The sequence below is a fragment of the Accipiter gentilis genome, chromosome 1, assembly GCF_929443795.1.
Source record: "Accipiter gentilis chromosome 1, bAccGen1.1, whole genome shotgun sequence".
Lineage (NCBI taxonomy): Eukaryota > Metazoa > Chordata > Aves > Accipitriformes > Accipitridae > Astur > Astur gentilis.
Genome location: NC_064880.1, coordinates 3,243,585 through 3,269,224, shown reverse-complemented (window position 1 = coordinate 3,269,224; position 25,640 = coordinate 3,243,585). Strand labels below are relative to the sequence as shown.

General features: G+C 43.6%; 2 protein-coding genes across 10 annotated transcripts; both read right to left on the bottom strand.

The window, feature by feature from the left end:
- Positions 1–226: 226 nt before the first annotated feature.
- Positions 227–19,939, bottom strand: CCNL2 (cyclin L2). 9 transcript variants are annotated; one of them, XR_007505620.1, is made up of 13 exons: positions 19,389–19,765; positions 18,320–18,394; positions 17,924–18,033; positions 17,534–17,654; positions 16,217–16,281; positions 13,254–13,353; positions 13,064–13,168; positions 12,672–12,813; positions 11,743–11,860; positions 11,568–11,660; positions 9,438–10,281; positions 7,547–8,214; positions 230–6,834 (listed from the first exon to the last, which is right to left on the bottom strand). XR_007505620.1 is itself a non-coding variant. In XM_049797669.1 (11 exons), the coding sequence occupies exons 1-11, from the start codon at positions 19,710–19,712 to the stop codon at positions 9,927–9,929; spliced, it is 1,608 nt and encodes a 535-aa protein (XP_049653626.1). In that variant the 5' UTR covers positions 19,713–19,939; the 3' UTR covers positions 9,004–9,926. The 9 variants fall into 9 exon arrangements, 7 of the variants coding, with proteins under 7 accessions (XP_049653626.1, XP_049653667.1, XP_049653735.1 ...); XR_007505593.1 differs by having other exon boundaries at positions 227–8,214; XM_049797669.1 differs by lacking the exons at positions 230–6,834; positions 7,547–8,214 and having other exon boundaries at positions 9,004–10,281; positions 19,389–19,939.
- A 235-nt stretch (positions 19,940–20,174) lies between these two features.
- On the bottom strand, positions 20,175–24,442 carry MRPL20 (mitochondrial ribosomal protein L20). Its single transcript, XM_049810464.1, has 4 exons — positions 23,991–24,442; positions 22,658–22,768; positions 22,303–22,380; positions 20,175–20,658 (listed from the first exon to the last, which is right to left on the bottom strand). The coding sequence occupies exons 1-4, from the start codon at positions 24,075–24,077 to the stop codon at positions 20,485–20,487; spliced, it is 450 nt and encodes a 149-aa protein (XP_049666421.1). The 5' UTR covers positions 24,078–24,442; the 3' UTR covers positions 20,175–20,484.
- Positions 24,443–25,640: the final 1,198 nt, after the last annotated feature.

The following is a 25,640-nucleotide window of genomic DNA, read 5'->3' as shown; positions in this document are numbered from 1 at the left end:
GATGTAGGTCACGAGTAGCCTCTCCCTTTTACTTGGAAAACTAAAGCACAAAGACATTTTGTCATTTGTACACATTCTATGGAAAAGCCCAAAATTTCTGATAAGTCTTCCCCATTTCCCTTTTGTTGGTTTCATTATTTCTGAACAACTGCAGTAGCTCCAAATAACACACGGGATCTGCATATCTGAAAATGTCTATTACTCAGAATATGCTCACAAGAAGGTTTGATATTCACATCACACTCCCAGCGTGAGATGAAGATGACAAGATACTCGCAGTCAGTTCTCGCAGCTCAGGCCCTTAGACACAAAAAGCGCGGACTGCAAGCAAAGCTGCCCAGCGACGTGGCTTCTTGCTCAGTGTTTTTGTTGTTATCTTTGTGTTCAAAGTCATGACTACGATGCTTATTTCAGGTCTACCAAGTCTCTGCACGCAGAAGAGTCCCCAGCCTGCTCTCTTCCTTCAGCAAGTACAGAATCCCGGGCTCTTGCGGAGCCAAACGCTTCAGGTTCTTAACATTAAGCAGGAAACCGAGTCCAAGGTTTAGCGGATACAAAGTGCTTGCCCATTGCAAAAATTCTAAATACAAAGTATGTTGTGTTTAATTGTGTGTTACATTGCCTTTTTATGGCATCGTAAACATACGCAGCACTTTGCAAACAAACCATAAGGGCAATATCCATCATAACAGAGGTGAAATGATTTGTCTTGAGGCCACTGAGCCATAGGTCAGGGGACAACACCCAGTTGTTGCGCTCTACCTGATGGATGACTCGCACCAAAAGGGAAACGGCCACGTTGGTTTTCAGGTAGTTTCTGGAAAGCATCCCAGCCTCCTTCACTCCCAGGCGGGGGTATCCGTAGACATCAGCTGGGAACCAGGACTATTATTTCTGTACTGGGCTTAAATCAGCTTTTCAGGTTTGCTGTGTGTTACTGGGGCTGCGGTGAGGGCCCATAAATACATTCTTTCCTTGTGACAAACAGGAGATAGAATGGGTCAGTACGGACCCACTCTTGTTTAAGCCTCCGTGTTTCACGTCACATCTATAACGAGCGGAGAGCACCAAATACCACCGCTCAGCTAATGAGCGTGAACTGGTTGGTTTAACGTACTCCCCGTGGAACGACTCACGCTGCGTACGTGTTATCCCTTTCCCTGCCGTGAATGCGAAAAGCTACATCGTGAAACACCTTTCTCAGGGCACCTGAAAGAAATGGACATTGAAGGGCAGAGCGTGGACTTGGGGATACCACACTTCAGGCTCACAAAGGGAACCCGACAATCTGTTGCCAGTCTTGCAATGCCCAGGAGCGCCGTTACGGCGATAGGTAAGGCAAATGACGGAAAGATTTCTTCTGCTTTGAACGGGCTTTGTATCAAGTCTCTGGGGACTGCCAAAGAGCTGTTGAAAATGCCTCACTATGCTCTCCCTGACTTACTCCCATAGAAATACTATTCTCTCTGTCCTTTGAGGTTGGGTTGGCTGCATTCATTTTGAAGTCACATCGGCTTCTTACAAGCCGGTAGTAGCACTGGATGCAAGTGCCATCTGTTACTCGTGAAGTATAGTCAGGCCAGTCGTTTCTCCCTGGGCCCGAGCAAGGTTCAGATGCTCAGCTGGGATTTAGGGAGTCATACCTCAGCTCCTGGCTGTACAACGACTTCCTTTTGCCCAAGCTGACAGTGAGTAAGAGCATGTTCACGCTGCCTAAGCTTTGGCACATTGTTTAGGCAGCTGCTATTCCTGTGTAGCTCCGAGACAGACACGTCCGTGGCAGGGTGTGGAGAAGTCTAATTGCAATTCGAATACCTATCTTTACCCATCAGCTGTACAGGAAAAAGAGAGAACTCCCCAGCTTTAGTGTCTAAGTTCTCAGGCAGTATGAATATCCCTCTTACTAGTTCCATATCTTGTCCTCTACTGGCTCCACGGTGTTGTTTGCCTAAGGAAAAGTGCTCTGAAGACTGAAAGGAACTCACGTGCCACGAAGGGATCAACCACAATAGGACCCTTGGGAAGGGCCTCCAAGCCCTCCACCCTCTCAAGGTTCAGCAGCTTTGGAAATCGCATTGCCTGGGGGGCTGATTACCCTGACAGTGATGGGTGGTAGTCACTCACTAAAGTTTGCTCAGCCCTGCAGATAAGAGGCCAGTTTCACCCAGGGACGTTTGGAATGAATGCATATTCAGCCATGCATAAGCTGCTAGTGCTCACACACCCCCACCCAGAAATCGGCGGCTAATATCAAGGGGCTCCAGAGCACCAAAACAATCAAAGAAATATCAGATTATTGCTCTGCCATACGCAAAAACCCACGTGTGGCTCCATCACCCTTTATTTAAAGTGGATCCACAGAATTAGATTCCACTGTTCTCTAAAGCTAGTGGGAAAAGCTTATCTTTGTGCAAAGATCGGATGTGGCAACAAGCCAGCAGTAAGTTTGCCTGTATACCCATACTTGTCTTTTTCTCCATTCTTCCCAATAAAGCTCCGTTCCAGAAATCTCTCTCTGTCTCACAAACACTCTCTTCTTTTCCAAGTGGTTTAATTAATTACCTTCCTTCCCATGCGTACTGCCTTAATTTCAGAACAATTCTCTTCGTGCATTACCAACAGGATTTTGTTGGTTTGGGAGAATTTTTTAAAAAATCCCTGCCAGGCAGAGGACTGCTTAGTCGACCTCTTTGTGCTCGTAATTTATTCAGTCCTTGCTGTCAGCACGTATGAGTGCTAGCGCTGCCAGGCATAGCTGGAATTTTGCGCATGTGAGTTAAGCCCACGGTGGCAGCGCTCGGATTACCAGTTTCTGGGCTCGTGTTGGTGCGTACGCTCCGTTTGGTACACGAGCACTAGTGGGTGTGCGATACTCCTGCCACGGCACAGGAGGGATACAGTCAGGATTGACGTAATCACAGCGCAACTTTGCTGACCCGAGACATCCGTCAGGCACCTTACGCCGTGCTTGGCGCTGCGCTTGGGATTGTTGCTGACTGCAGATTAAATCCCTAAATGTTGCTTTTTAACTCTATTTCACTGGTATTTGCCTTCAATTTCTCAGGTTTTCCTTACTGTGTTCCTCCTCTAGTCCGGGTCCTGTCAGTGGAAGCCCCTCTTTATCGAGCCGTTAGGAGTATTCTCCCACCAGTAGAACAAAAAGGATCAAATCCCACTGAAGTCGAGGGCACTCTTGTCACTGCCGGAGTGCAGCTATAGGACTTCAGGCGCAGGGTGCTTGGCTCTTGTCTGGAATTCAGAGCAGTTCTCGAAGGGGTAGAAACTGTCTAACTAGAGAAAGATGTTTTTCTCAGTAAATAAAACACATACTGAAAATCCCTGCTATTGTCTAGATACACAAGACACAAAATTGACCTGTACAGAATTCTACGTAACGCTTTTCAGAGCTCCAGGGTTTTCCTAAAAAAAAAAAAAAAAAAAAAAAAAAAAAAAAGCAGCAGCTCCTATTCTGCTTTTACAGATGGGGAGACTCTGACACAATCCAGTCATATAGGCTGAGGTCACACAGAGTTGGTGACAGATTCTCTTGGGTGAGCAAGGTCCCATACCATTCGGAAGACATTTTTTTTCTGAGTAATAGCAGGTAAACACCCAAGTTACAAGACATAGCAAGGCACATATGAGAGAAACACTGCCCGGAGCTCCTTGCTGTGCTGAAGATGGCAAACAGCAACCAGGTCCAGCGTTTGAGAATTCTCTTCCACCAGCTGGAGTTGAATTGCAGCCGAAGTGAATCCGGGCAGCCCGTCCTGTCTTCTGGCCTCAGCTCTTCTCCTTTCCAGTTCTTACTGCTCTGTTTGCCACGGCTTTTAACCAAGTTCTGTGTGCTAGAAGCTAGTTCCTCCAGGCCTGCTTTTGTCTAACTCTTGAAGTAAAGTCAAGATTTCAGCACACTGTTAACCACAGTCTAATAAGGCAATTTTTTACGCTGTTTAGCTCAACCCAAGTTGAGTTGGATACACCAGAGGCAGAAATAATTTGCTTAGTAATTTCTCACCCACATTTAAAGACAATAAAACCAAGAGTTGCCTGGCAACTCTTGGAGAGGAGTTACCTGGCAGGACAATGGAGAAAATACATTTATTTTGTGTGAAGCAATACTCTTAAATAATTGCTACTTGCAGTTTCTGTATTTGAGTGAGCTCCATTCATTCAGCTCCTCTTTGGTTTAGGTCTGTCTTTGTGCAGGACATGCTGCAAGATTATTTTTTTCTTTGCAGGTCTCTGGCACTTTTTTTCCACCCAAGAACATATCAGAATATCAGAATATTTATAGTGTTTGTGGAACTATAAATCATTATTAGAGTGATAGTCTGTTGGCAAAACAAGCAAAATAAGGTTTAAAACAGACACTCCCTCTAACTAAATGGTTTCGAATCACCAATCCCACAGCTTTCAGGTCAGCAGAATTCAGTTTCAGCAGACTCTAGGAAGTCAAACACGAAAGGAGTAGCCACCCTTCACAAACAGAGGTGCACAAAATACTCCGCCATAAGCCAAAGCCATGATCAGTTTTGGTACTTCAGATGTGGCCGTATCAGATCTTAAGTGGGCTTCAGAGGTAGCAATGGACTGCAAAACTTCTGGCCAGACTCGAGGCACAAGCAATGAGCTCAGCAACAAAGGTGGACAGTTTGACAGAGGTTGAACCTCTCTCCCATTTCCCACCACGCTGATTTTCCAGAGGTGCAAAGGGCCCAGCACCCAGCTCTGCACAGAGGCAATGTCTGCACTGAAACTTATGGTAAATCCCAATTAAAGCCTCTCTTCCAAATGTCTAACAGGGAAATGAAACTTGCTTTTCTCATCTGATCTCAAAATTTCCAAGCTTCGTTGTTCATTCAATTCTTCTTTGATCGTGTCAACCACTGGCTTCCTATCTTTGGCTCAGGCGGGGTGGGGGGGGATCTTTCTCTCTTGGTCACCACCTGCCTGGCATACACTGGGCTAGAAGTCCCGTAATTGAGGAAATAATTCTTTAGGCTCTCACCTGAAAAAGGAAAGCTTTGTTGGCTGACCCTCTGCTGATACAGAGCAAATACAGATCTGAAGGTGTGACCGTCCACCTGCACATTGGATTTATAGCTGTGGAGTTCATTGTTAAGGAAACATTAGCCAGGAAGCCTGGAAGATTATTGCCCATGAAGAAAGGAGGACTAGGCTGTGTTGGTGAGCAGGTACGCTTTATCGGAGGAAAGAGAACCATAGCCTCACCAAGACTGTAGTGTTTTGCAAGTCAGCAGTTTCAGCAAGCACTGTCCCTTCAAAGCTTCTAGCCAGCGAGATAACCCCTCTCTAAGCAGAAGGAATTACATGTGAACGAACACCAGATACAGAGAGATCACAGAGGAGTAACCTGAGAGATGTTCTGATCAACAAGAGCCATAGTGCAGTCTTTAGATGTTCAGAAAAGAGAAGTCGTAACTCACCTTAAGAGCCAAGACTTGTATATGCATGCACATACATAAAAATGTGCCTTTTTTTGGTTTAGGTAAACCTAAGCTCCTTGTCTGTTTGCTCAGCCCAATACCGATTTCTGTGTTTTGTAATCTTTGTAACCATGAGAACTAGATTATTTTTTTTCTGCCTTCTTAAAATTAAAACTTAAATTCTCTCACAATTTCTTACCCAGTAGGGCTACAGGTTGGAAACAAGTTCATTGTATGATGCGTGATACAGTCACAAGCACTGGTAGCTGGTGGGAGCTAAAGTAAAAAGATTAGTCTCAGTACTACAAATACAGTAACACCACTACGCACAGGTTTCAGCTGGAGGAATTGGTCGGGTCAGAGGTTGTATTTTCTGGCTACAAGGACTTAGACATAGTCATAATGCAGGCCTGCACCACTTCTCTAGCCTCCTGAAATATGCACTAGATAAAACGCCAATGGTATCTAGAAAACAGCAGTTGATCCTTCAGCAAGTACTGAAATAATACCTGAGCAGAATTATACATCATTTACTCTACATACAGCTCCGCTTCCTAGGAAAAAAAGTATAAGTTAAAGAACTAAAAGGTTCAGAAAGCAAGTTCTTCACCGAAGAACTGACAAGTTCCCCAAGAGCTCACGTGCAGGACTGACTGCCTGGCTCACAGAAAGGTGATTTCCAAAGTCACAATTAGGTTGCAGACTGTCTCATCGCATCAATTCACATGAACCACCACAGTTCTGCCAAGTATCAGTGGTTTCTGATTGCTACCCCATCAGGTGACCCCAAGGTGAAGGATGTTTTTCTAATCAGACAAAAAAACCCAGCCCTGTTCCTCTCAGCTCTGTAGGAAACATTGGGAAAAGCAACTGCCACTTAATCAGATATAAAGAGACAAAAAGTAGGGTTGCAAGAGGGTGCTAGGCATACCTGAGGAACAAGGAAATTACTTCACACAGTATTTTTTAACATTTTCTACAAAGACTAGGCTGATTTTTTTTCCCAGGCTCTTTTACAGCATTGTGCCCAACCACATCCACTTGACACCTACCACAGGAACTGTGCTTACAAAAGATTAAGTGAACAATGCAAACTGGTGCCAAGAAAAGAGAAGAAAATAATCTGTCAGCTCCATTAATGGGACTTCTGGCTTGCTTGTTGTCAGCAGCACTTACTTCCCCGGGTTGTCTCAACAGTTCCCTGTAGCTGTCTCACACCAAAACCATCACGGACGTTCATCCACTCCGAAACATTTTCGCACCCTGCAAACTGACATGTAGCCCGTTTCTCTCTTCCATGCATCAAAGTGTGTTCTGCAACAGTTCTGCAATCTCCCAGAGAACAGCTACGGTCCTTACCGGCACAGCTTTTTCGTTAATACACCTGAGGAGGACCAGAGCCATTACTGCTCACCATGAATTTCTGGTATCTGGAGCACATGGTAACTGCTGGGTGTACACACAAAAACTGAACTATGACAGATAATACATTTCTTTGCACCCAGCACAGTAAATGCTGAAAAACTACTTGCTTGTAAATTCCCCTAGAGTTACCAAATACACCTGATAACTCTTTAATCTTGGACTTCCTGAGGAAAGTAAAACGATACAACATTCGCCTGCCCTTCCGGCTGTGCGCCACACCACCAGATAGTGAGAACAGGCACACCTCTATGGAAGAGAGGTGCACCTACTCCCATCCAATGAATCAGCCCCCATATTTCAACAGTTCTATCCTACACTTCCTCTAGCTACTCTAAGCATCTTCTTCAAAACCCACCTCACTGCCAAGATATTCTGTGTAGCTGTCTGTATTCGGTTTTTTGCTGGTAAAGACAGATTGTTCTCTTCTAGAACAGGATGTCTTTTAATCCTGTGATATAATCTCTTTTGTTTTGGAACCAAACCATTTTAATGTAAAAATATACATTCTCCCTTGTTTCTTCCTCTCCAGATTTTAACAGATGTACTAGGAAGTAGATTACTATTTATTCAGCACTGTACATAAGCACAGTAGTTTACAGAACACAGATACTGATTTTTATGCCAAGTGACATTACATTCACGTAGAAAAGTGTACGTTGCCTGGGTCTTACCTTTATCCTTGTCCACGCTACTTGCACTGCAGAAAGGTCACGTGTAGCTAGCAGAATTGAGACTTAACTAAGGCAATTCCTCTTCATGTCTTTCTGGAGGAGGCTGCAGCTGTGAAACCTGCCTCCCCGCACATTGCTTACCTCAGGAACTGGACAAGGCGCAATTCCGGAAGCATCCACAGCAGAATGAAGTAATTAAACAGGGGAAACACTGACTACCTTTTAGAACTGGAATTAGTAAATGGACATTTGAGGTTGACCTGTTCCAAGTAATATCCAGGTAGTAAGAATTCAAAAGACTTAAAATGGGAACTCTCTAGACAATATTGTTACTTCAAGTTGTTCATATTTGAATAGATCCAAGTCACTTCTTGTATCATGCCATGTCTGAGCTACTTTAATACTGTGGCTTCTACTCAATTATTTTGCCTATCAAATACCAAGTAATTAGTTTCCATCTGTGTGCAAAGGTCAAGTTAAGGCAGATAGTTTACCGATTCAGGAACAGATTAACTTGCATTCCATAGCAGTGCTCTGCTGAAGCTCCAAGGTGCTTTCCTTCTATTTGCTGCCCATCTCAATTAGTTGTCATTTCTCAGCTGAGATGTAAAGAACTATAAACCAACTACTGCTACTGCAAGGCGACCAGGAAATAACCAGTCTTCCCCCTGCACAGGAAATGAGGGCACACACTGAAACCATCCAGTAATGATGCATTTAGAACAGGCAACTGTGTTGTGTAAAGTAGTTAATTCCTGTTATGGAACAGAACGTCAAAGGGAGCTGCAGAGGTCAAATGCATCACTTAGTTCAAAGAAAGATTAACCAAGTTCACAAATACATCCACTGGTAATTACAGGGAATAATCCTACGCAACCTCCAGCTCAGGAAATTGGTAGACTAGAGGTTGGCTAAAGGAAGGCTGACTGCAAATCCTTTCAGCTGGCCTGCCTCCATATTAAAAATGAAGAAAATTGCCACGAGATTGGTTTGGATTTAGAAGAAGTCGTAGGAGAGTCACTGTCACACTGAGGCACCTGCAAGACTGAGTGCAAAAAAACCTCACGCATCTCGTTTTCCCCAGAACGGACAGCGGAAGTTTAACCAGCAGGCAGTGGTTCTAGTAAGACCTACTCACAGAGCTTGAAAGGCTCAAATAATAGCACCTGATTTCACAGACTACACTTGTCTACTCTACCAGGATGGGCCCAGCATGACGTCTGCTATACGTATATTCAGGGTGTAACAACTTAGGCTAGTCTTAAACCTACTGCAATTTGATAATCTCTTCATTCAGCACCAAATTTCTTTCCTTATGAGTAGGCACAGTGGTATAGCTCATAAGAAACTACTATCAAGTAAATTTAATAGAAAATCAAATACTTTAATGAAATTAGGGAGCATGAGAGTAACAGCTCAGATATACCACTAGAACTGATACTACTGGGCTGTGGGGATTTTGCTTTTTTTTTTTTTTTTTTTAAATGCTCTGTTCTTCAACAAGCATGCAGATTGACAAACTACTAATTCTTCAGAGTGTCAAAGATCCTGAGTAAAGAATTTCAAACCACTTAAAATGTATATATAGGAAATGTCTTATGAGCTGGTGGCCTGCACACAGCATTGCACAGATAAAAATATACTACTCTCAATACACAGAGCTAAATACTTTCACATTTATCAGAATTTTCTACACAAGTCTTTTGATAGAATTCAAGTTTTGAATTTTCTGTATGTATCTTCCACCTGTATTAAACAAATGCTTATTTACATTGTGGATAAAGTGTAAAGGCTAGTAAGGCCATATTCCCATACTGTACTGTAACACTGCAAAATATATATACACATATATAACCTAATATAGGCAACAGTTCTAAAAAAGTCACCTTACATTTGTACAACATAATTGAGTCAGTATGAAAAGACAGCTTTGTTAGCACCAAGCCACTCCAATGGTTTTTATGAACTGTCTTGAGCCTTCTAGTTCCACAGGGAAGGACTGTTCAGCACAGTATTCCAATTACTGAGCAACGGAGGTCCTGCTTGAAGAACTGGAAGTCCCAAATACCACTCCACTGCACTACGGTATGCAAATTACTAAAGAGCAGGCATAGGAGCATCCAGAGACAAGTTCTGCAGTGTTATTAGGTGACACACCAGCAGAACAGTCACCAAGACATTTATCAGATTAAGTTTTTCACATCATCCTGTCATGTTAGTATCTTTCCTTTGGATTCATGATAGTAAGTACAGAATTGCCAGCAGAATGGACATTACTCAAGCTAGGTGGTTTACAAGCCAAGTTAACCCTATACTGCAAAGACCAAATGGGGAAGAGCTCCACTGCTTAAATTCCAAAGGAAAGAACTTTTCGCTTTATTCATCGCCTATGCCTACTGTGGCCAGGATGGTCTCGGTCATAGCGATGACTTGCTCGCTCGTAGGAGCGCGAACGCTCATGCCTGTGATTTCTGTAGTAGTGACTCTTCTTCTTGTACTTCCCCGAATGGTCAGAGCGCTCCCGGGATCGGCTCCTGGAACGCGACGAACTCCTGCTGCGTGACTTCCGTGGTTTGTGTGTTGAGTATTTGTAGTCTTTTGATTTCTTGTAACTTCTCACCTTGGAACCTTTGTAGCTAGAACTGTGGTTGAACTGTCTTGGAGGAGAGTCACTGCGGCTCCTAGAACGGCTGTGAGACTTGGAACCGCTTGATGTGGAGTAACTTTCACTTTTCCTATGGAAAGAGAAAAAGAACAGAGAAAACACATTATTTTCTTAATATTAAACAGTTACTCCACGTTACTATTAGCACCTAAATGTAGTCACAATACACACATACACACTAAGTACTGTATAGACAAATGCTTCTCACTTACAGAGCCAAGGTGTGCAAGCATAGTTTGAGACCAGGCACCCGACTCTGTATTCTGTTGTTCAGTACCCCATGAAAACTAATCTTATGTCCTAGACTTGATCACATCTGGTTATTGTAGAGATACTGATTTTTAGAAACTCATATCTGTTTGGAACATAGTAGTCATGTCTCAGTTTTAGATTTTTTTCCTTCGCTACTTAGAAAACATGCATGAATAGCTCAGAGTAACTGCCAGATTCAAAGTGCTGCCAAAAATAAGACAAACGGTACAACTTCTTCTCCTGTTTCAGTTATAGTAATACTATCACCAAAACACCCAAGTTTGCAGTTAATGTTCCTTTCTGTCTCCAATTTCCCCTCTATGGCTATCATGGTTATATGCTGAACTTCGAAGTCAAAGGCAGTACAGAAAGCAGATTTTAAAGATGTTTCATGAAATTCAGATAATTACGAAAATGCAATTTTGAATTCAACACTGAAGAATTTTAATTAGCAGACCTTAGCTCTGGTCTTTTCCACATACACATCAATAGAAGGCCATACTCTTATCAGCACGCACCCAAACCCAATGGGATGCAGACTGTTGAATAAGAAATCAAACTCACACTGACTGAGGGGCATGAACCTCTGCTACTCTCAACTAGATAGAAAACAGGATCATTTTATATTTCATAAATAAGGGTTTTGCAGGAGCAACTGCAAATGAGACTATGGCTGGAGTTAAGAGTTCATCTACTGCAGAAAACGGTTTAACTACTCCAGTACAGTTCAGTAAAAGTGTAATTCATTAAAGGTTGTAGCCACAGACACCCAACTCTAAACATAAAAAGCCCAAACCAACACTGCTGCTTGGTGGGCTATATGTCACCAATGAACAGGCCGACATTCAGAAATGTCCCAATATGCTCACACTCTCCTTTCAGTTTATTTGGCACAGATATGACAAGGTCAGACACCACAACTCCCTTGACCTGTGAGCCAAGAGAGTACAACTCTTAGCCATAACATTTCTGGAGTTTTAACTAGTAGCACATATGCTATGTTATTTCACAGCCTCTCTTGCTGAGAAACTACCAAAGCTCACTCTGTGAGATTTTGGTCTGGGAGCTTCTCACAGCAAACCCTTCTTTTACAATAATATGTACCTGTGCTTTGGGGATGCAGATCTGGATGGTGATCTTGAATAACTTTGATCTCGACTTCCACTTCGACTCCTGCTTTCTCTTCCTTTCTGAATGCTGTGAGGGACAATAAACAGTAAGTTACTTTGCTTGAAGTAGTCATGGGAAAAAATAAGCTTCTTCATTATGAAAGCCTTACCCGTTTACCGGGCTATTTGAACTCATTCTTTTTGCTCCCTCTGTTTTCCTTTTAGCATTCTTCATTGCCTGAACAGGTAGTGGTGAAGGCTTATTTCCTTTAACCTCTTTTGGAGACTCTAGAAAAACAAGCCTTTGTTACCTCATTTTCAAAGTCTGTGTAGTGACTGAAAGAAGGGCCAGAGCCTCCCCTCACCCCATTTCAACATCTTTGTAATAACCAGTACTGTATACACGTAGCTTGCATATATGTGCACACGTGCACGCACAACTACCCACAAGAAGTAGATCTGAATTTCACAGAAGGCAGAAGTTAATCTGAAACACTTCTGCCAAAATACTGAAGTAACAACAGGGCGTTAAGCAACGTTACTACTGCAGTTTCAAAGCCACTTCAAGGCGGCAAAACAGTAACTTCCTTTTCTTGCCAATTATTCCGTATCTTTTTAAGGGTAAACTGAGGAGGAAGATGGTAAATGTTATCTTCTAGGCAATACATGCAGCAGACTGAAAACTTTCAGCCAAGTAAGCGGGAAAATATTCCCCACCCATCACCCAAAAATACTACTCCTGCCAGAGCTCCTAATCATACCTATGCTTTAATGTTGCTTTAGCATAACATGCCAATTGCACGTATTTGTTTGAGTTTATTGCCAAAACCACGTAAAAGCAAGCCCCTGTACTATACAAGTTTAAAGTAGCTTTCATTTTAGACTAATTTGATTTCAGCCTTTATCTGTTTCAAGAAATTACAAAGTTACAATGCTATTCCAACTGCCACATACACAGTTGTTAGAAGCCAGTTTAAAAAAAAAAACAAAAAAACAACAATCCCCCCCACCCCCAACCACACTGTGTATGCATCCCAAAAGGGTAAATATACATTTAAGATGAGAAAGAGTTACTGAAAACAAGTTATCTACTACTTGCCATTTTTTGGGATAGGGGAAAATCCTGATGTGTTATCCAAACTTGGGGCTCCCTCAGGTACTAGACCTTTAGCTTGTGCTTTTGCCTCTTCGATAGCTAATTTCTTCTTTTCTACTTTACTTTCCAGATCAGATAAATCAACCTGTGAACACAGGAGCACCGCTTATGACAAAACTTAATAAACTAGACTTTCTGCTTACTCACTTATGGGGGGGGGGTGGTGGTGGTGGTGGTGCAGGATCTAAAGAGACCCAGACACTGTAACAACTATCCTGTTCCACTTAATGTACCACTAGCTTGCAGCTAGTTTCAAGTGGGATAAGGTTTTCCAACTCATGTTCTAAGCTGCAGCTCACAATAATGATGGCTCACAATACGAAAAAGCAGCAAACCTTTTTCCGAGTATAGAGTTGCAAAATTTTTAAGCAGATTTCTTGAATCTCTTCCTCCGTTGCTCCAAAGAGTAAAAACCAGTGTGGACGATTAGGAAGTGGAATCTGAAAGGGAGGGGACGACATGCTCAGTTTTCTGCTCCTATTAAAAGGCCTAAGGAGCTTGAAATTAATGGAACTGTATGCTCACCTCCAGCGTCCTAGCTGCAAGGTAAATACAGGCACAGGCAATGCTTTCTGGCTGGAATCTTACAAAGACATCTGTTCTCAGGCTATCATTCATGTAATTCCTGAAAGACAGGATATCAGCAAAGTTGCATGGCACTACAAAGCTGTTGGGCAGTTTTGGGGTTTTTGTTTTGTTTTTACTTCTACAAGGACTATTTCTTTCTGCATTCAGTTACTAGACTTCAACATTATGCCCCTGTAAATCTAAAGAAAAGTTGAATGATTTTACTATAAAAAGTTAAAATAAAATTTAAAAAAAAAAGAAAAAAATCCCTCAAGGGGAGGGATGTGTGTCAGAAATTAAGTTTGATTGACTGACTGGCTGGCTGCTGAAAATTCAGTTGTGAAAAGAGAACCAATTTTAACTTCACTTTTCCTTCTGGATCTCTACTGGCCTGCTCTCATGCAATAGACAAGTTATTTTCATCAAGACAACATACAATATGATCTGAAGTACTCAGTTATAGACTTTTAGGTTCACATGTTTCTCTGCAATAGGGCTGAACCGAGATGGTTTGCTGAAAGCTGCAGCTCCTGTAGTTCTCCCATGAAAATGCAGTCCACTTCAGCACACGTCAGCTTCCACTGAAGACTTAAGGGGTCCCTTTTTCCTTCAGAAGCATTATTTTCCATCCAGAACAGAATTCTTTTTGACGCAAAAAGCAGCCACAGAAGAAACCAGGGTGTTTGGGAACATCAGTTCAGGAGAATACTCAGTATTCAGGCAGATCTCCTCTTTGGCACATGAAATACGGTTTCCAAATTGTCCCATTTCAGTAAGGTTGCTTAAAATGAATATTCACAGAATGAGAAAACTGTAAAATATTGCATATATTCCAGTCAGTACAATTAAGCATTATTCTTCTAAATCTTAAATACGCAAAGTAACTTCCTCTGACTCTGTCAGCTGATGTGCTTAAAAAGATCTAGATTTTTGAGCACATATGTCAAGCAAAGTATCAGATGGGGAAAAGCTAAAACCAGACACAACAGAAATTCCTCCAAGTAATATGCTTTCCGAAAGTAGTAATTAACCATGTGGGTACCCAGTATACAAGGATTCACTAACCCCCAAGCCATCCAAACCAGAGACCACAGTCCAGACACTTGTAACCAGTTTACATAGGACAGACAAAAGGAACTTGAATCCCAAGAATATCAAACTCCCACCTGCCCCAGTTGTCTTACATTCTTGTTTATACAAAGAGCAACCCCTACCCCAGAGAAGCAATGCTAGACATCAGCTCATCTTTCTGGGAGAAAGGAACTTCAAAACGTACTTTTCTTGCCCCGCTACAAAGAGAGCACAAACCTTTTGGCAAAAGAAGCGATAAAGAAAAGTGGTACTTCAAACATCTGGAAGTCATACAGCCTTTTCTAATTTGCCAAATTGAAAAACATGTCTGCTTCCAAGTTTGGCCTCTGCATATTTTCCCTGTGGGCTCAGAATCAGACACACGAGGAAATGAATCCTTGTCACAATATTTTAAGAAAAAGGTAATGTTGTAAAAACGCACATTTCAAAAAACAATTATACTGGATATCCACCAGTTTTCAGGTACTGGAAGCAACAAGCATCAGCACACAAATACATTATTTTAACATCTGAACCATCTCTCATTTGGGGTAACTTCCTCCCTCCTCCTCACCTGCCCCTCCTTTCATAACAAGTAGAAAACCGGTAACGAGCAGTCCGTAACTCACATTTGAGTACTTCATGCAATGGTACTGGGAAATCTGGTGGTGGGAAGGTTCTTTAAGTATTACATTTGACTCCAAGCTTCACACATGTACTCAAATGTTTCCTAGCTAGTTTACAAATGGAAACTAGATTTCAGTTTTTGTTAATTCATCCCTTTAAGGCTTAGATCCCACCTTATTTGCTTTATCATTTAAGAATACATCATTTTAACAGTTATAGAAATAGAACATTAAAAATCTTTCAAAACTTCAACAATCAGGTTATAAAATATACAATAGTCAAAATGCACAATAAAAATAAAAGTCAAAAAGTATAAGCACAAGAAGCAGTTGGCCAGTTACTATACTATCATGTATATACCACCTGTCTAGAGTCAGCCTTCTCTTTGTAGAGCCTGCTTTGGTTTGACTGAAGACGGCAGCTATCCCTGCACCATAGCGCTTGGGCAGCAGAGGAGAAGTCTTAGTCACTTACCCTCAGAGGCTACCCTTTGATTAAAAGAGTACAGAAAAGAAAAGTCAAAACTGGTTCTCTACACACAGGTCACAGTACCAGACAGTTCAGTCAGCAGAAATATGAGCTTTGGATTCACTAAAGGTTTTTAAACCACAATATTGTTAAAAAGCATTATTGTTTAAAAGCATTATCTATTTGTTCAGTTTAAGACCTGGAATTTTACATAAGCTTCCCACCCCCAAGCAAATCTTTACTGTAATGAGAGCGACAAGGGAGAGGACATTTCTTGGCAAACATGAAAACATTGAGTTTATCCAGTATTAGAAGCTGACATCTTGCATTACCCATATAGATAAAAGAAATTTATCTGTGCTGAGTTTTTGATACACCTGTAATCAAGCTAAAGCCCTGGGAAAAGCCATTTCCCAGCACTGGTAACAGACTTTAACTACACATAGTTTTCTCTGAAGAACAAAAAACCAAGGAAGCGCTATAACCCACTCAACGTTTTCCCTTCAGCTGAAAAGTGAAAGCAGAGAGGAGGGAAGCGAGAAGTCAGGGTGGAAAGCTACCTTACCATTAAAACAGTGCCTCTAACTTAAGAGGCTGATCAACATTTGGGTAGCAGTTTGGGGCACGCCAAGAAACACTGGAACTGTCTGGCATGGCCCACAATAATTTCTGAGCAATGTTGCCCAGAGTGCCTCAAGTGACATATTTCTGCTACTGCCCCTGCTGGTCTCTTATAACAAAGAAAATCAACTTACCATGAAGTCTGGACCAGGTGTTGGTTACGTTCACATTCTAATACCTGAAGGTACATAACGATTATCTGGAAGATATGGGTTATTGAGTTATTAACAAGAATCTTGAGAGCCACCTATTTATTTCAGAGGGACATCCATGAGGCATCTGTTATTCTCTTTCAAGTTCTAAAACACTCCACATGAGAGAGTGTTTGCAACATCCTCAGTGTTTATCCACACAGCTTCTGCTCTCCAATGCAAAAGTTGGACACTCAACCAGATCTGACCTTCCTAGCTCTCCGTCTTCTGAGCTCAGGCATCATGCCATTCATCTAGATGTCTTGTCTTCCACTGTTTTCAAGCTAGGTATGTTCTCCTATATAACTCATGATTCCTTTTAGCTGTAACTTGGGAGAAAATATTGCTAGCTGCAATAAGCAGTAACAGAAGTATAACAGTATTTGTTGAGAACAGATCTAACTTATTGCGTGTCGCTAATATATTCAGTTCTGGTCATCTTAGGTTTGAAAGGAAAACAAGAACGCAGATAAAAAGGCTACTCTAATAGCAAAATTCATTCCAATTAACAGACAAGTAGAATTGTCCTCTGGGGTACTGATAACATGAGTGAATTCTGAAAGTCAAGCAGGCTTCTCTAAGGAAGACTTTGAGACAGCAGTAGTTTTCAGAGGAAGAAAGAGCAAGACCCCAAGTTCTGCTGGCACAGAAGTAGGAGGTTCTTTTACCACACTTAGCTACTGAAGGCATAATCCTAATGGTACTAGAGCACCAATTTAAACATTTGCATCTTTCAAGTATCATCCCAGCCTTGACATGTGATACTTAAATATTGAGAACTGTCTCATTTCTAGTGAAGCCCCTCACACCTGAGTGTACTTTTTAGAACATAAGAAGCTGCTAACTAGCTCATACAGGTTTAATAACCTCAGCATGTTTCCACAAGGAGTGATCATGACACGCCATGTTTCTGATAATACGCTATCACAATCCTAGTTCTCCAAATTCCTTTCTGCTTAAGAATCTATGTTTAGTTGACATTTTCTAACACCAAAGCTACCTACTTCTATAAATTGACTTCAAGGAATACTTAGCATCTGCATCCACCTCCAGTCGTCATTCAGCAGTGATACAAGACCAACTAGTAAGAATCTCTTAAATGAGAAAGAAGACATTGGGATCATAAGAAGCTAGCTTTACCAAATTAACTAGCGTTATCACATACAAACCATACAGCTTCCATGCAGTTAGGCAATCTACTCCAAGCATTTATAGCATGTGCAACACCCAATTATAAAAGTTAACTTATACAGTACAAACCTTATGAGGGTGCTTTACATGAACACAAAATCCCAACTCCTTTAACACTCTTCGTTCTGCCTTAATAATTTGATTCTTCAAGTTCACATATTCCTGATCCAGTATTAGAGGCACAGGTTTTCTGCAAGACAATTTCAAATTCTGAAGAAGATAATCACAACTTCAAAGAGTACTCATAAGCAGGTAAAGTTGTATTCGTGTAAAAACGAGACACATCACTATTTACACCACCAAAAATATTTACTTAGTAAAATGGGTCAACTCACTTCTCCCCTTCATAAGATCTCTTCAAGATGTGCCCTGATTTATGAAACAGGGAATGACACTATCACTGGCCCACAAAGTTTAATAATTAAAACCCAACATAAATACTTCAAAGTCTAAGCTTACTTTTTTTCCCGTAGATGTCTAAGGCGATGGAATACATTAATTACATCCCTTATGCGTCTTGGTGCTTCTTCAATTTTGGATGCCAGATGAACACAGGCCATTGACACATGCTGAAATATAAGTATTGCAAGATACTGATGTTTTGCTCAAATCAGGAACTGATCTCCTCCAACAGCTTAAGGAGGGATAACAAGAGAAAATGATGGTAAAGCAAGGAAGTGCTAAAAATTTGACAAAAATCAGTACTACGTAGCTTTGTAAAATCATGTTGAGCGGTAAGGAAAATCTACAGGCTAGATACTAACACTCTGATCACATCTCAGATGACAACTTGCCAAAACAGATCAAAGATTAAACAACATTTGTAGCCATATACATCTTTTAATATTTTCTTACCTCCATGGAATGCTTCACGAAAGACTTTGTGTAAAAAAAACGTTGAAATAGCACCTGTCCTGTAGCCATAGCCACCTAAAAAGGAAGTAACCACAACAGGTATTAATAAAACAACTACCAGTTCCAAACAGAAATTACCTAGAACAATTTCAACAGATTTAAGACCCAGAAAACTAGCCAAGCTATGGTGAAGCATGGGAGTAAGTTCAGTGGTAGCTGAAGAAAACCAGCACCCCGACCTCAGTAACAAATTAAGTTGCCCAAAATGTTATTGACACCACATTGTCTGCGAGTCAAATACATACATTAAATTGCAAAATTCTTTTATGAAGTATGAAAACATGCTCCAAAATAAATAAAAAAAATACAAAACAAGCCAACCTAAACACTAGAACCCAATAAAACTGGAAGTTATTAGAGTATGCCAGAAAAACTTCTACTTTTTCGGCGTGGAAGGCGGGGGGGAATCTAACCGTATTAAGATTTGAATACACTCATAACACAATTTGAGCAGCTGAGCCTCGGTAGCTAGAAGGTGCCTGGGAAGTGTTACACTCGGGAGAGCAACGAGGCTGTTTGCGATTGGAGTTCGCCAAGAAAAAAAAACCTTCCCGAGCTCGCTGCAATTCGCAGGAGTCCCAAGAAGTCTTTCTTTCCGCAAAACCCAATCTTAAAAAAAAAAAAAGAAAAGCAAAGCAAAAGAAAAAGAAAAAGCACTGCGGGAGCCCCCGCCCGGCCCGGGGAGGCAGCGGGGGCGGAAGGCGGTTACATCACCCGCTTCCTGCTCCCGGCCGGGCGGGGAAGGCCGCAGGCCCCGCGGCTTTCCCGTCCCGAAGCCCGGCCAGAAGGGGCAACCTCCCCGGCCTTCCCCACACCCGTGACCGAGGATGGCGGCCTAGCGATCGAGCGTCGGCTCCGCCCGAACAAAGCTCTCCCCCGCCGGGGAAAACCCGAGGCCCGAGCCCGCAGCCGCCCCGCCCCGCCGCGGCCTTCCTCCCCGGTCGCCGGCGAGAGGCCTTCCCCCCCCGCCCCGGCCTGACCGGCTAGGCCGCGGCCCAGCCAGCCCCACCTGCGGGAGACGAAGCAGGATACCGGCCGCCTGGATGAGCTCGCAGCCGGTGACGCGCAGCTCGGTCTCGGTATCGGGGTCGAGGCCGCTGCTCATGGACGGGGTGAAGCGCAGCGTGTGCTCGGGCAGCAGGCAGTTCTCCAGCGTGATCAGTACCCCCGAGTACAGGCGGTCCCCGATCAGCACAGCCCCAGGACCCGGCACCGGCGCACCGCTCCCCGCCGAGCCGGATCCCGCCGCCGTAGCGCCGGCAGCCTGAGGCCCCGCCGGGCCGCTGCCTCCCACCGCTACCACAGCCGCCGCGCTGCCCGACCCGGCCGCCATTTTGTGGTGGTGGTGGTGGTGGTGCCGCCGCCGCCGCCGCCTCGCCTGGCTCAGCTCTCCTTCCCCACCGGGCGGCGCCTCTGCCCACCTCCGGTCATCACCTATTGGTTGGACGCGGGGAAGCGGCGCTCGCCGATTGGCCCGACCGTCGCGACGCCTGACGTTAGCCCCGGGGCTGAACGGAACGGCGTGACGCACCGCTTCGGAATTTGAAAAGGGCGAGGAGGGAGGGGCGGGACTTCCGCCGCCCGCCACCGCCCTCAAGGCCCATGGCGGGTGGGCGGCCGCGGCTCCCCGCCGCTCCGAGCCCGGCCCGGGCCGCCCCGTTCCCGAAGCCCGGCTGTTGCTGGGCTCCGTGCCCTGCCTGCCGAGATTACCCCCCCGCCCCGCCACGGCAGGCTGTTTTTACCCGTGCAACGCCAGAAGCGACCACTCACAACTGGATTTTTTTCCCAGCAGCAGTTACCAAAACAAAAAAAAAAAAAATTAATCTTTATTAGAACAGAAAGCGTGTACCCGCTACGTACGTCGTTAACGCTGGAAATTCTACGGGCCTGACTTGCCGCTGCCAGCGTCAAACCGCGGTTTATAACGCGACGCCGGGGAAAATGTCAGGGAGGCGCGAGCTTCGCGTCCGGACCCACCCCGTCCTTCTGGAACCATCCTTAGAGGATTTTGTTCCGCGGCTACAAACTTAGCAGCAGTCAGCGAACGAGTTGACTTTGCAACGCAAGTTCCTCTTCATAACACGTAGCTGCAGACTGGTTTAATATCAATAGTGGTGTACAATACGTGAAAATATCCCCTCTGGTTCTTTTCCGTCTCCCAGGGCGGCGAGGAAGCCTTCTTGTCTCCTCCTCTGGGCTAAGGCAGCTAGGGATTTGAATGTCTTTGGCTCATAAATAGCCAAATCGGCAATCATTTTCCTGTTCAGCTCCACCTGGGACTAAATGCAAGAAAATTTGCGGGTTAAGTACTGTAATTTTTAGGAACAACACTGCAATGCTTAACGATTACCTGAGGTCTTAAGGCAAATTACCTGTATTCTACACTGTACAATTTTGGAACTATTAGAGAGCTGTCAGACATGACTACTTGGACATGGATCTCTCATTAAGCTGCTGTGTAAGATTTGTTTACTGACTTTGAGAAAGTCTTTCTGGCAGAAACCAAGAACTGAAGAAGAATCTCTTATTTCATGGAAGGCCGTGTGTTACAGGTTAATCCACGGCATTTTTTTCAGTTCTTAAAGAGACATATTCAAGTTTACTTTTTGTGCTAGAAAGCTGCTAGCTCGGGCAGCGCCTGGTATCTTAAAATGTGTGCTGGAGTAGAGAAAGACAGACTGCAGGATCAAATACTCTTAACGACGCTAGATACTGCACAGTTAACTGCATATTCTAAGAGTGAGTTATTATATACAACAGTATGCTTCTTTTGGATCTTCTAACAGAGAACCTTACAAAAATATACCGCTCTGAGACAAGAATCAAAGGACAGGCATCTTGAGGAGAAAAAAAAAAAAAAGGAAAAAAGAAAAATGAGTTAGCTTTTAGGCTGTGCTTTATTCTTTTGGTTACAGTATGACAACAGTAACCAGGAGAACGAGTGTACAAATTTCAGAAACTGTATTATTTTACAGGAAACACATCAGAAAACCTAGAAAGTTATCTAAGCACGTCAGAAAACCTATAAAGTTATCTATTTATTTGAAACACAGATAAAATGTTTTGAAATATGCTATAAATGTGTATGTAATTCCAATTCAAGAAGCAGAAACACTACCTTTTTATTATGATCACAGCCAAGGGAAACAAGTCTTAATTTTACAGTTCCAGCATCAACAAATTAAAACCAATTCCCCAGCACGTTAAAGAACAACGGACAATGGCATGAACTCTGCATTGTCCATGCTCACCAAAACACAAAGCTATTAGTGAAAAGAGTAGAGATATCTTAGGGTTGTTTTTGCTAATCCAAGCTTTGTATTTTTAAATTTCTTGAAGTAAAAGGAAAGGCAGCTGTCACTTAACGCCCACAGTAGCAACAAATGCAAAAGCATCTTACAAGTCTCGTTCTTAAGATGCGCAGTAAAAGTTTTGGGGACAGAACAAAATGTAGAGCAACAATGTTCACCAAGATAAAAGGGGATTATGCATATAAAGAAGAGAAACAGCTTTAGGGCAGAACTTAGTTCCCGAAGTGAAAGAAACCCCTTTCATAAGCAGAAGGCCTTTCGTAACTAGAACTAGGAAGCAGGACAGCGTTGGCAGAAGTTCAATCTGACAGAAGGAGCTTTTCAGTCCCACCACCATGCCCTATGCCTCTATTGCCTGCCCAGGCTCCAATTTGCAAGTCCCCACCGTTATTCTTCAAGGATTGGCAAGTGAAGGCTGCAGCTTCAATTCTTTGCAGTTGCATTCTTAGACAGTAACCAGCAACCCTTTGATATGTTTTGTCAGACTACATCTACTTGAAAGATTTCAGAATTTTAAGAAATTAATTTGCCTGGCACTTTAGAAGACCTCTATGAGACTTCTCCAATTTTTTTTTTGTTTCAAAGCAATTATTCTTCAAGCACCATCCTTACCTTAAGCAGATTGCTTATGAAAGCTGGGTATTTCAAACCATGTTCAAGAGAAGCTGCTTCAATCCTAGTGATCCAGAGCTAAAAGTGAAAAATTAACATGTTGATTGATAAGATACTTTAAGACTAAACCTTTTCTCATGCTGATCTGCTCACACTTAATAAATAAAACACTTTCAGACCTACAGTCTTCCCAGTGCAACGTATACATGTATGAACTTCAGAATGTTTCAGACCACATAGGGACTATACTTACTTTAACCTCGTATTTTTCACCCACCAATAAAACATTTTGAAAGAGCCCCCCAGTAAGGAAAATGGCTATTTCAATGTTTACATCTAACATTTTGCTCTTTACCGCTCTTAGGAATCTCTTCTTCTGTCTTCTGGCCTTTGTAGTCTTCACGAAAGCTCTCTGAACACTTCTTACAGCCAGCTTATAGCAGCGGTTCTTCCTTCCACGAAAATGCTGAAACAAAAACAAGATGTTCTTGTTCAGTTAACTTTAAGGCTGTTAAACCCTTCAGTAATGCTCATATATGCTTATTTGCATTTCACAACTCTGCATAAAATACTTTACAAACATCAGTTAAGCCTTCAGTTGGCATACAATGAAAATAATTCTTTCTTTGTTTTGTAGCATGGGAAACCCGAAGCTGAAAAGTTGGAGCAGGCTGAAAAATTTCAGTCCAGCAGGAGGGAGCCAAAACCAGACCTCATTTCAGGCTGTGGTTCCAGGGGGAAGGCAATCACAAAGTCATCTTCAGTGCTTTCAGCCAACCCCTAAACTCACACATTTATTCTCATTCCTGAGCTGCCCTCTCACTTTTGTCAGTATGAATACAGGGATGGGACAGGAGCCTCTGATATGTCAAAAACATTGCAGTTGCCCAAACAGAAGCCATAATGAAAGAAGGTTACTGAAGCTACCACTGATATCCATCTATCATGAAGTAGGAAGAAGCAGCCAGTGCTGCACAGTCAGAGAAATAAATAACTACTACTGGTACTGTGGGCAGCTTAGGCACCACAAGACCAAGACACTGTCACTTAGTTTAACATTTTCCATCTCAATACTACAGCAAGATGTACTACCTCCCAGGATGCTAACAGTCTGCCCTTGAAAAAGGTTCTTCCCGAGCCTAGGTACAATAACTTGAACTTCAGTGGAAATCATGTTGCGAAGCAGTCAGTCTCTTTCACCTTTTGAAATGCACGTGAAGAGCAAAGTTAAAAATCTTTTTTTTTTTTCCCTGCTCCTGTGCCCAGTTTAAAACAAAACCACAACAAAACCCCCACAACCAACACCGGTCCACAGCGTGCTGTATTTACAGACTGCCCCTCCTGTAGCGCTGGTATTCCTTCTGCCACAGGTTTCTTTCTGGCTTTTATTCATTCCCATCCACATGCACACAGGTGCCGTGTTACGGCGCAGATACCAGGCGCGTTTGTGACCTCCACCTTTAATCAAATACAAATTTCCTCGCTGCCTGACCCCCTCTTTTGCTGGGGAAAGAGGTTTCGCACACCCCAACGAGACGACAGGCCGCTCGCTCCGCTCCTCAGACCCGGAGAGGCCGGGGCATTCCCCCCTCACACCCGTGAGGCGGCCGAGGGGCTCCGGGGACGGCGGGGAGCAACCTGAACGGGGAGACAGACCCGTTCTCACCCTCACCCCTTCTCGCACTCACCCTCGCATGCTTCAGCACCTCCTGCACCCTCCAGAAGCGGTCGGTGAGGCGGCTGCGGAGCCACAGGGAAGCGCTCAGCACCACCATCTCCGCCGCCGGTTTCACGGCAGACCGGCACCCTCTGCCTTCCGGGGCGGGAACAAAATGGCGGCCGGGGGGGGGGGGGGGGGTCGGTCCTCGGTCCCGGCCCCATCCGCAGGGACGGGGAACCGGGGGGAGAACGGGACACGGCGGGGAGCGCACCCCGCCCGCAGCGCCAGGGAGCCTTGTTTTGGGTGCTTTCTGTGGTATTTCTGCCCAAATCCGGCGAAAACTCTTGTCAAATAACGACTACGAACGTCATCATCTAACGGGCCGGTGCAGGGCTGGTACGGCTACGCAACGAAGCTGCTGGTTGCTGCACAGTGTTGTTTCAAAGAATCGAAATAGCTCGATTAACTATTAAGTAGATATTTTTTATTGGCAGCGCTGGGTGAGCGGGGGATCGCTCCACCTATGGTGCACGCCATCGGGCCTCGTTGTGCAGGTTAACTACGTGTTCTACATACATACTCACCAGATTTCCGAGAAATTTTGTGCATGTTCATTAGTTTTCCAGGAAACTACTAGCATTTGCAAATGTCCTTTACACAGGCATGTTAGAGGTCTCTGGTGGTCTTCAGGAGTCCTCTGGTGGTCTTTCATAGTCTTCCTCACTTGTCTGCTACTTGACCCTCCCCAGGTGATTCTGCGCAGTATGGTCCTTTACACGTTTGATACATCTTATCCTAAAGAATGCACGTTAGTCCCCTCAAAAAATGCTTGTTAGTGCTCTTATTATCTAAGTTTTCATTAGTGATGTAAAACCATATGGCTAGGTTAAGCTAAATTATCTACAAGGACGAGAACAAAGGCAGGAGTTCTTATCTTTTCCGGCCCTATCTCTTCAAGCAAGGCCTCTGCTTGTGCCTTCTCAGCAAGATCGTAAATTCATCAAACATTTAATTAAGTTTTGCGATTGCTCATGGCTCCCTCTTGCTCATCACTCCCAAGTACCAGTCTCTGACAGGCTTAATCCTTGACAAACGCCAATGTGAGAGACTGAAAGAGTTAATGTCTCAAACATTGTGGTGGAGCAAGTTCTGCTTAAAGACAAACCCTGTGCAGCAAGGAACCAAGGAGAAAAGCCCATCAGCTCAGACATCAGCAACAGGAGAGGGAGGGTGTGCTGGAGGGTGCGCAGCTCCCTGTTCTGATAAGCTGTTCTGATACAAAGATCAAACAATGGCTGTGTCTGCAGGGAAGAAGTTACTCCACAAACGACCCCCAAGCCCAAAGGCTCACAAACTGCTCATTAACCTGATGAGTTAGGGTGCCTGCCCGAAGGAGGGGCAAGGATGATAAAAGGACACAAACTGGAGCCTGTCTGAAAGGACACATGGAAATGGGTTGCGGTGGGAATTGCTAATGGGAGACAGGGAAAGAAAATTATGGAAAGCACCGAGAAACGATGTAAAGATAAGAGTGTCTGAGAAAACAGTAAGAGAAGAAATGATGTAAAGACTATGCGAACAACAGTGGGAAAGAAGGATCGGCTGCTAGAATTGAGCAGACAAATATGTTCTCTAAAGGAATTACAGAGCGGAGACACGGGAATTTGTTATGAATGGT

Excerpts from the sequence above, each read along its gene's own strand:
- CCNL2 (XM_049797669.1), bottom strand. The coding sequence starts at position 19,712 with ATGGCGGCCGGGTCGGGCAGCGCGGCGGCTGTGGTAGCGGTGGGAGGC. Across the intron at positions 12,814-13,063 it reads AACTCTATACTCGGAAAAAG|GTTGATTTATCTGATCTGGA; the intron begins GTTTGCTGCTTT and ends CTGTGTTCACAG. Across the intron at positions 11,661-11,742 it reads TCAAATAGCCCGGTAAACGG|CATTCAGAAAGGAAGAGAAA; the intron begins GTAAGGCTTTCA and ends TGTCCCTCACAG.
- MRPL20 (XM_049810464.1), bottom strand. The coding sequence starts at position 24,077 with ATGGTGGTGCTGAGCGCTTCCCTGTGGCTCCGCAGCCGCCTCACCGAC. Across the intron at positions 22,769-23,990 it reads AGGTGCTGAAGCATGCGAGG|CATTTTCGTGGAAGGAAGAA; the intron begins GTGAGTGCGAGA and ends TTTTTGTTTCAG. Across the intron at positions 22,381-22,657 it reads AGAAGAGATTCCTAAGAGCG|CTCTGGATCACTAGGATTGA; the intron begins GTAAAGAGCAAA and ends TTTCACTTTTAG.